Source organism: Lolium perenne, chromosome 7 (genome assembly GCF_019359855.2).
Source record: "Lolium perenne isolate Kyuss_39 chromosome 7, Kyuss_2.0, whole genome shotgun sequence".
Taxonomy (NCBI): Eukaryota; Viridiplantae; Streptophyta; class Magnoliopsida; order Poales; family Poaceae; genus Lolium; species Lolium perenne.
Genome location: NC_067250.2, coordinates 10,668,655 through 10,678,583, shown reverse-complemented (window position 1 = coordinate 10,678,583; position 9,929 = coordinate 10,668,655). Strand labels below are relative to the sequence as shown.

The 9,929-nt window shown below is 48.0% G+C and overlaps 1 protein-coding gene across 2 annotated transcripts; it reads right to left on the bottom strand.

Moving 5' to 3' along the window:
* Positions 1–5,188: 5,188 nt before the first annotated feature.
* On the bottom strand, positions 5,189–6,595 carry LOC139833135 (uncharacterized). 2 transcript variants are annotated; one of them, XM_071823307.1, is made up of 5 exons: positions 6,525–6,595; positions 6,271–6,444; positions 5,800–6,168; positions 5,421–5,718; positions 5,189–5,330 (listed from the first exon to the last, which is right to left on the bottom strand). In XM_071823307.1, the coding sequence occupies exons 1-5, from the start codon at positions 6,576–6,578 to the stop codon at positions 5,272–5,274; spliced, it is 954 nt and encodes a 317-aa protein (XP_071679408.1). In that variant the 5' UTR covers positions 6,579–6,595; the 3' UTR covers positions 5,189–5,271. The 2 variants fall into 2 exon arrangements, with proteins under 2 accessions (XP_071679408.1, XP_071679409.1); XM_071823308.1 differs by having other exon boundaries at positions 5,191–5,315.
* Positions 6,596–9,929: the final 3,334 nt, after the last annotated feature.

Here is a 9,929-nt window from a genome sequence, read left to right as displayed (position 1 = left end):
TGTTCGACACAAGCTGACTGATCCTTTCGCCTCTAGTGTACTAGTCAGTGCTATTATCTCTTGAACCGCTAACTTAAATGATATTCAAATTACATCATTGATTTAATTATGACATCATCTCCGAAACTAGATCCCATGTTATCATGTTTCAGTAATTTTTGCACCAACAATTGCCATAATAATGTCACATGTCATGCAAAGAGTTGTGTTGTCATCGTCTACGCCTTAAGGTAAAAATAAGATATATGTACACCTAGAGAGCTATTTTTTATTGTGGTGTTATTACAATTTAGCAATAAAAGACATGCTAACAAGACCTTAGTACTCCATGGGTTTTACTAAAATGAGTATGATTTGTAATCAGTTTCTCTACCTTTTAGAATTAAAAGTGGTTACATACACATGATAAATATTTTATTTTCATGTTTGTTAGTAGTAACCGTTTCTTTCTACATATGTCTACCAAGTAAAACTTTTATTGCTAAATTGAAATAGAAAACCTGACAAAGATGGCCATGCATCTGCAAAGAGTAAAACACGTATTGTTTCAATTACTAAGGTATCAAGTAAACCCGCATATTGCTTTGTTGGTGGACATTCACCAAAGCACACCAATACATTAAATACCACACCAACCTTTGCTTGAGTTGGTAATGTTTTCTATCTATATATCTCTTCACTTTTTTCCATGATCACTAGGTGTCTAGTGTTCGACTTATCTCTACTCGTTACCACCACATGTTCTGTTTGATATACTAGCACACCATATATGTGACAATATCTTTATTGAAAAAATATAGGTGACAATATGAGATACATATGTATTATGAATATGATCAGAATTGGAGGCATTGGGACAAAAGTAAACCCAGCCCGATCACTGTAATAGCCTTTATTATGCTCATCATCTCGGCATATTTCCCCAAACATGACTCCCAATGACATTGGACATGCGGAATTTTATTCAGATGCAATATGTCCTTGAATTTCACTGACATAATCAGCTCTGTTGTTAGCGGGCACTTCAGTTTTAAGTGCATCCCATAGTTGCTTTCATTGAGTCTCTCATCCGCAACTGGTGTAAAGACGATGTGTTCCTCTTTTTTATCGTGATCTTCCATGCGCCACCGTGCATTATGTAAACAAGGTAGTCAAGAGAAAAACAATGGACTCGGTCATGCAGAGGGTGGTACAGTGAATTTAGAAAGGAAAATGATCTGCTTCCCCAGGGGATCGCGTCCTCCCCATCCTCTGCACTCAGCATAGGACGCGTGTCATGTAGGGCCCACCTTATCGTTTCCTGGCCCATCGCTTTTCTCCCCCCGACCCTACCTTCTGCACGCGACATAGAGAGAGCAGCGCTGCCCCAACTCCATGGCGACCACGCCCGAGGCGCCGCCGCTTGCGCCCGATGCCAGTGTCCATCCCATCGCTGTCGCCCAACCACCGCACACCCCATCGCCGGTCCACGTGGACACCTTCGCCGCACACCCTAGATATCGCCGCCACGTCACCATAGGCTCCCGCTGCCGTGCGGCGAGCCCGAGCTCCGGCTACCGGTGGGGAGTAGCAGCATGGTTTGCTGCTCCGTCGCCCCGCCACGCTCACGACCTCGTGCTGCTCCTCCCCCGCGCCCACAAGTAGCACGACCTCGTGCTCCTCCTCTACCACGCCTATAACCATCGCCACCGGGACTCTCATCACCGGCGTCCATCCGCTAAGGAGGCACGAGCCTTCCTCGTCTTGCTAGGGCCACACGCGACAGTAGTTCGCGGCCTCTGCTATTTGTGTTGATGGTCGATGCTACAAAGCCAGGGCGGAGACGCTACCAGACGTTCATGGTGATGCTACCGACGGACGTCAATCCTTCTGAATTTTTGTACCATATGCTCTTCGAATTTGTGTCATAGGAATAAATTTTTTGCTATTTTGGTGTCTCCGAATTGCTACAACCGTAGTACTTGGATTTCCATCATAGGATTAAATTGTTATTGCTATAACCCCATTATGCAGTTTTACTGCGGAAGCATAATTTTTTTGTACGAGATCTCCGGTGAGCTCTCCGACAAGTTGTTCGTTTTGTGGATTTGCAACATAGGAATAAGTTTTTTGCTACGATTTTTCTACGGTTTTGCTACATTAGCAGGATAATTTTTGCTACAGGGTCTCCGGGCAAGGTCCCCGTGACCTCTCTGGCGAGGTATCCATCGATGTCTCCGGCGAGATCAATTTTGCTACAATAGCATAGATTTTTTGCTACGAGGTCTTCGGAGAGGTTCCGGTGAGGTCTCCGGCGAGCTCTGCTTTTTTTCTTTTGTTTTGTTTGCGAACCGTAGGAGGCTGGGAAATCAAATCCCCCGTGGATTACTAGCAATGTCCATTCAGAAATTTCCGCCATCAATTCACCATTTTTGTGCCCAATGTGATGTATTTTCTGTGGAAAAATAATGAAGTTCTCCATTAAGCATGCTGACATCGCACGGTACCCCATGCTCAGACTGCGATAGCGATCAACAAAATCAAACAAGTCCTAGTAGAATAGGAAGAAAAAAAACTTAAACAAACCCCAAACGCCGCCAGAGAAAGGAGAGAAAGGGGAAAACAATGGCAACATCAGCTAGCATGGTGTCATCACCGAGTCTTCTCCGACACCTACATCAACACTCACCCTCGATATCGTCCATGCGCCGACGAGGCGTAGTCATACTCCACTGATTTGTCCTCTTCCGATGAAGCAACCTACCACTTTATTTGCAACGAGGCAAAGGCAAGTCATCACATCCGACACTGACAAGGCGGACACCACCAGGCCTGGCACCGACGAGGCGACGACCATCCACATATTCATCATCGGACATCGACAAGCCGGAGGAACATGGCTATGCATCGCCGGAGCAACACGGACGTACTGCTCCATGATTCTTCCACATCACCACTATCTACCGGGAGAAGACAAGACTTGAAGACGACGACCATTGCAACAGCTTAATCGGAGGTGGTCTTTGGGCTTGACCCATGGACGTAATTAAGCGGGAGCTTTCTGAAGCCCTGTGAACCAGAACACCGCAATCGCCATGTCATGTTGGCCGTGCCGGCAGGCCACGGAGCGCATCCTACGGGATATTGTAATTTTGTTTCTCGTGAAGAGATTAATAAAATGTATTTTCCCTATCTTTTTATTTGTGTATTTAGGTACCCACGCTGGCGTCTTTGTTACATTTCGTGTCAAACAGTGTCTTCCTCCTGCAGACAAGCCACACAAGCCTCAGTTTGATCTTCAAGTCCATGCCGCTGCCTCCTGTCCGACATCCATAATCTGTATTGTAGTGCGAGCCAAGCGACCTCCATAATCTGTCTGCTGGAGGAAGACCAGTTGGATCACATCTTGGTGCAGTGCAGGTTTGCTAAGCAGGTGTGATTTGACTTCTTGCGGAGGGTTCAGTTGCGGTTTACTGAACCACAAGGAGGTGAAACTCTTGAGTCATGGTGGAAGCAGTGTAGATCTAGAGTTCGTAGGCAAGACCGGAGGAGGTTCGACACACTAGTCATTCTAACGGCATGGATGATTTGGAAGCAAAGAAACGCCTGAGTGTTCGGCAATGTCAGGGAGCTGTGTATTGAGACACAGTTGGTGGATCGTATCCATGACGAGTTCAAGATTTGGGAGCGAGTGAGAGTTGGAGCCGGAGGGAGGGAAACCCTGTTGTGAGTATAGACCTAGGTTTCTAGTGGAGGGAGAAAGGAGTATGCTGAGTGGGTTGAGTGCATCCCACTTTAGCATCTTGTAATTATGTGCTTTCTCTTTTATAAAAACTAGATGATACCCCGCACGTTGCTGCGAAAATATATAGGAAATATCTATGCATACTTTAATAAATAGCTTTGGATATTGAGTGACATATGATAAGAGTTCAAAGTGGTTATATTTTGCTAAGTATACAAATTTGAGAGTTTGAAGCACAAATACACAATTATATTATAGATTCCCAAAAATATATTAGAGAACTTTTTTACTAAACAGTACATATATGCATATTTCTGCGATGAATAATACACAATTCATTTTAGCTACACACGATTTGCCGTTAGCAAATACATATGGATTACCAATTCATTTTACCCAACATTACAAGTTTCCAGCAAAGAAGTGTGAATTTGTATTATATATCATTAATCATTTGCGAAGGGAAAAGACCATCCATGCACATCAGATGCGCATCGCATAGCTTCTGTAACAGAAAATCTATCAGCCACGCATTTGAGAATTTTGCTGCATGAACAGTTTAGCTTTCTCTATACCTTAGTAATGGAAATATATGCTAAAATTATTGAGAAAAATAATGTAAGTGATGATGAATGTATGCAAAAATTATTTTCTAATAGAGGTGATAATGAAAACCACACCGATTGACCTTGAGAGAGATGCCTGCCTTAAGGATAATATGGGTAATAAATATATTTTTTTACCCAACGAAAGGAAATCAATGATATGCACTACGGGAGAAACAGGCTTTGCCGTGCGAGGTTTTGGACGGCAAAGAGGCCTATACGCACGGCAAAGGCTTTGCCGTGCGTGCACGCACGGCATAGTTTGCACGGCAAAGTCTTCGACGGCAAAGCCGCCTTTGCCGTGCGCATGGACGGATTGCACGGCAACGCCCTTTGCCGTGCGTCGCCATCTCTGCCGTGCGCTGCGGACGCTGCCGTGCGAGGCATCTTTGCCGTGCGTCGCCATCGCTGCCGTGCGCCGTTTCTTTGCCGTGCGTCCTGCTTCTTTGCCGTGCGCCCTGCGTTGCCGTGCGCAACAATGTTTGCCGTGCGAAGCTTTGCCGTGCGCCGTTGCTCTGCCACGCACGGCAAAGAACCATGCAGGCACGCCCCCCAGGAGCTCCCAGGAGCACAGTTGGGCGACACGTGGCCCCTTTGCCGTGCGTGTGCACACGGCAAAGAGACCAAATGTCCTTTGCCGTGTGCACACACACGGCAAAGGGGCCTGGTTTTTTCATTTTTTTGCTATTTTTCAATTATCCCTGCATTTCAAATATTGCATTTCACAAATATAGCATATATAACATATATATCAACATAAGATCACCAAACACATCAACAACACCACAAATACATCGAGCACACATAGTTCATGCATACAATCCGTTACATAGAGTCCACATCGAGCACATATAGTTCATGCATAGCAATGTCCATTATTACAATCCATAACAAGTGCGAACAATCCATTGCAACGACGACGAGTGCACGAAGACCATGCCATCAACCTTGTCCTCCTCCGCTTCCGCCGGCCTCATTGTCATTGCCTTGTGACATAAAATCTATAAGCAGGTTGATGGAATGAACATTTGCATTTGCATATTGAACACTTGAACAAGTACAAGTAGCGGGTTGGGCACAAGAGGACTCACCGAGGTTCATGCTCCGGATGATGTTCATGTTGTTGACGGTGATAGGTGTCCCCGGGGTCTGAGTGGGCGGTGGCGGCATCCACATGGAGTAAGGTGGAGGAGGAAGACTCCCCGGTGGAGAAGACAGAGCCGTCTGGCTCATGAGCCAGCTCATCTGTGCCTGCTGCTGCTGCATCATCTGCTGCTGCTGTTGCATCTGCTGCATCATCTGTGTCTGCTGCTGCTGGTACTGCAGAATCTGCTGCTCCATCTGCGCCCTTTGCTCCTGGGCCGCCTGCTCCTTCGCTGCCATCTCCTCCTACGTTGTGTTGCCGCGATGTCATTAACATTTCAATGGAAAGCATGTAAAGGAAATGTAGAGACCCGAGGAAGAACATACCCGTAACCGCTCGACAGCTAGATCCGAAGCCCGTGGCCGGGGCTCTACCTCAGGCTGGCCGCTCTTACGACCACGACGGATCTGGCGGAGAGAGGGAACCCTCGCTGGGTCGACGCACCCGTCACCAAACCATAGGCGGCCATGCTTCAAGCCTTCTCCCGCAAGCACCGCGACCTCAGGGTCAAAGTCCTCGGCCTCTGGATTGGCGTCCTCGCCGTGCTTCTGCTTGAACTTGGAGACATACGCCGTGCACTGGGTCTCGGATTGCGGGTTAACCCACAAGGACCCCGTCTCAGGATCAGGCGTCTTCCTTTGCTTCATCTTCTTTAGCACGGCAAAGACGTTAGGCTTCGCTCCTGTCCTGACTTCCTGCAAAAGAGAACATGTAATTGAGTGAAGTGACACACCCTTGCGGAGTTAACAAATATATAACATGAATTCAAAGACTGAAGGAACCATTAATTTGCTCACCTCCTTCTGCAGGTGAAGAGAGATGGGGATGCTGCCTTGGATATGCGATCCACCTCGCATCTCTGCCCGCTTCGCCTTGCCCTCCTCGTGCTTCTTGAGGTACTGGGGGCATGTCCACCACATGACCATCGCACGAAAGCACCTATCGTCGTTGCCGACGTACTGAGGAGGGTTCTACATGCACAAGATAAACCCATTATGGTAAAATAAACTACATGGCGGTAAAGAAATCAATAACACATAAATGCAAATACCTGCAAGTACTGCCACGGCTGCATGAGCGTGTCGCGAGCGTCCTCCTTACTCATGTGGACGAAGCGGTCGGCGTGCCGCCGCGGACGCATTGAATACGTGCCTCGTAGTGCATGCCGCTCACCCTCTTCCTTGCAAGCTGGTGTAGGACATCATCGCACGCATTCTCCTTGCCCTCGGCCCTCTTGAAGTATTTACGCAACCATGCACATAGGTAAAACAAGGGGCATTAGTGCAATTATTGTGAACCAAGGAGAGTGTATGAATGGTAAGAAGTCAAAAGTCACGTACCTTAATTTGGCAACAACCATATCCGCCGCGGTGCCGCGGCCAAGAGGATCTTCCGCGAGGCTGTAGTGCGCCCACCTCCAAGCTACGTCGCAGCCACCGCAGGGGAAGTTGACTATCCCAGGGAAATACCACCTAAGTAGGCCCCCAAGGATGTTCGAGTACCCACGTGGCGGTCTCTGCGTCGGGTCTTCTAACTGGAACGAGCTGCACCATGAAACGACAACATCAATATGTATGTGATAATAATTTTGATAATGACAAAATTGCGATAACGAAATGCCAAAAAATAACATGTACCTCCTTCCATAGGGCACAAGAACAACGTGCCTGTAGCGCCAGCCTTCTCGGCGAGGGAGCTGTGTTATCCCACGCCGATATGGCTTCCTATCACGTGGCCTCGGCCTCTCCAAAGCTGGAACGCATCGGTAATCCTCCGGCTCACACCACTCTAGGCTTGGATCAGGATCGAACACTAAGTTCCCCAACCCCTCATCCTCCGAGAGGTCCTCCTCGTCCCCCTCCTCCTCCTGGTCCTCCCCACCCCCCTCCTCCTCCTGGTCCTCCCCACCCACCTCCTCCTCCTGGTCCTCCCAACCCCCGTGGTGCTCCTGGTCCTCCTCCTCGTCATCATCATCGGCTGCGGGAGGGGGGCTAGGACTAGGAGTGAGTACCCGCGTCGCATTCTTCCTACGCGGCCGCCCTGTGGGAGCGACAGGAGGGGGGCTAGGAGGGGGGGTAGTAGCTCAGCCCCGCCTCGAAGTCCCTACACCTACCAAGTCCTTGAGCTTCTTTTTAAGACCGCCACCCCTTTTTTTTGGCGGCATGCTTCAATCACCTGCAAACACAAATGAAGAGAGTGGTTTATTAGTACGCAATATTGTAAAGAGATAAATATTAGTGAAAGCAACAGAAATATAAGTAGATGAACATTAATGAAAGCAACAAATAATGCAAAAGGATGAACATTAATTAATTAGTGGAAGCAACAAATAGCTACCATAGAGTTCTCTCAAACATAGCACGGAGTTCTTACAAATAACCTAGCTAGACAATCTCTATTACACGGAGTTATTACAAATAGGCTAGCCTCACAATTACTACTACATAGATCAAAAGCCTGTGTCGCCATCCGTGATTGGACCGCGTGTCTCCTCATCGTCATCAGGCTCGGCGAACCAATAATCATCAATGAAACCTGGAGGTGGTCCATCCGCATCGAGGTCAATCCCTGCTTTGAACGCCTCGAGCAAACTCAGGTCTTCCGGGGCACAGAGACATCCTCGCCTTCATCTTCTCGCATTGTCTCCATCCATGCCCGCGTCTTCTTGTTCATCGTCTACGACCATGTCATCGATAGTCGGCAAGCCGATTGTGAAATGGCCGGGGAGCCCTTCTTCCCGATAAAACTCGACACTCCTTGCCGAGGGTCTACGCGGCGGTAATCGTCCTTGTTTGGCGGGGCGGCCTATTGCGTGAAGGCACCGTCATCACAACATCCCATCCATGTAGACGTTTTGTCGGGTTTCTGCACGCGTACGGGAGATAGAATACTTGAAAGGCCTGGGTTGCCAAGATGTACACATCCTCTCCCTTATAAACGGAGTTCCTTTCAACTTCGACCAACCCAATTTCAGGATCCCGTCTCACCCGACGTGGGTCAAACCAATGGCATTTGAAGACGACGGGATTTAGCCCTTTGTGAAACCCGTAATTCAGCTCGTATATACCCTCGACTCTTCCATAGTAATGGAGCCCATCATCACCTTGACATACCACCCCACTATTTATTGTCTTCGCGTTGGGCCGGCTTGTTGTGTATTGATGGGTCTGGAAGCGATACCCGTTCACGTCATAGGAGTTGAACGCTTCTACGGAATGGTCAAAGCCCCTAGCAATTTTTCTTAGCTCTGACTTCATCTCTTTGTCAGTTCTTGCCTACAAGTTTAGCACAAGAAGTTTAGAACTATATATGACCGATAATGGTAGGAAGTGATAGCTAATTTGGATAGAATAGTACCAAATTACAAACCCATCTAATGACACCTAAACCGCCTCCCTTATCGAAAATTTGCTTGGATTCTTCCGGTAGGCTCCCTGTGGGTATTCTTCCAATGTATAGCCTTGAATTTCCTATACCGATGAAAAGAGGAAGAGTTAGCCACGAACATACGAGTGAACGTTTGCGAATAATTAAATGGTTCGCACTTACTCGATGTACGGCTTCACTTCGACCATGGTGTTTAAGACATACGAGTGGATCAAGGTCCGCTCGGGTAGGTCCGTTCGTACGGCTTCGAGCCACTTGACTTGCCACCAAGCCCCACGAAGATGCTAAGCTTGGGTACTTCTTCATTGTTGGCGGCATTTAAACGGAGGACCGGGTTGTGCTTTGTGGGAATGTTGGGATCATAGTGCTTAGTGGTGAAGTTTGCCACCTCCACGTTCAGGGACTGCCTCGGCTATGGATGCTTCGATCTTGCATTTATTGCCGAGTCATTTGACGAAGCTTTTGTGTTTCTCTCTCGGGACCAAACTGCCAACGGCCCCAATTCGGGCCCCCTTTAAGCACTCCTCCGCGAGGTGCAGGATCATGTGTTGCATCGGATTAAAAACCCCGGAGGAAAGATCTTCTCCAGATCGCAAAGCAACACGGGTGCCTCTTCATCCAGCTTCTCAATCACTTTAGTGTCTAACTCCCTAGCACAAATCTGGCGGAAGAAAAACTCAACCTCGCTAGCACTCGCCAAGTCTTCTCAGGGACATAGCCTCGAATCATCACCGGCATTATCCGCTCAAGCCATATGTGGTAGTCATGACTCTTCAGTCCTTGTACTCGCAGCGTTTCAATGTTCGAGCCCCTCATCCAGTTGGCTGCGAACCCATCGGGGAAAAACAAGGAGTCCTTCATCCATTGGAAGACCTCCCTTTTTGGGCCTTTGTGAGGCAGAACGGAGCGTGTGGCTTAGTCCAAGTTTTTTGGCACCATTAGGTGGCTGCATGTTCAACTCCGGCCTATCACACCACCTTTCTTGATCAATTCGAGCCTTTATGTTATCCTTCGTCTTCTCAGTGTCCACAATCGTGCTCCAAATGGCTTCACTGATATTCTTCTCGGT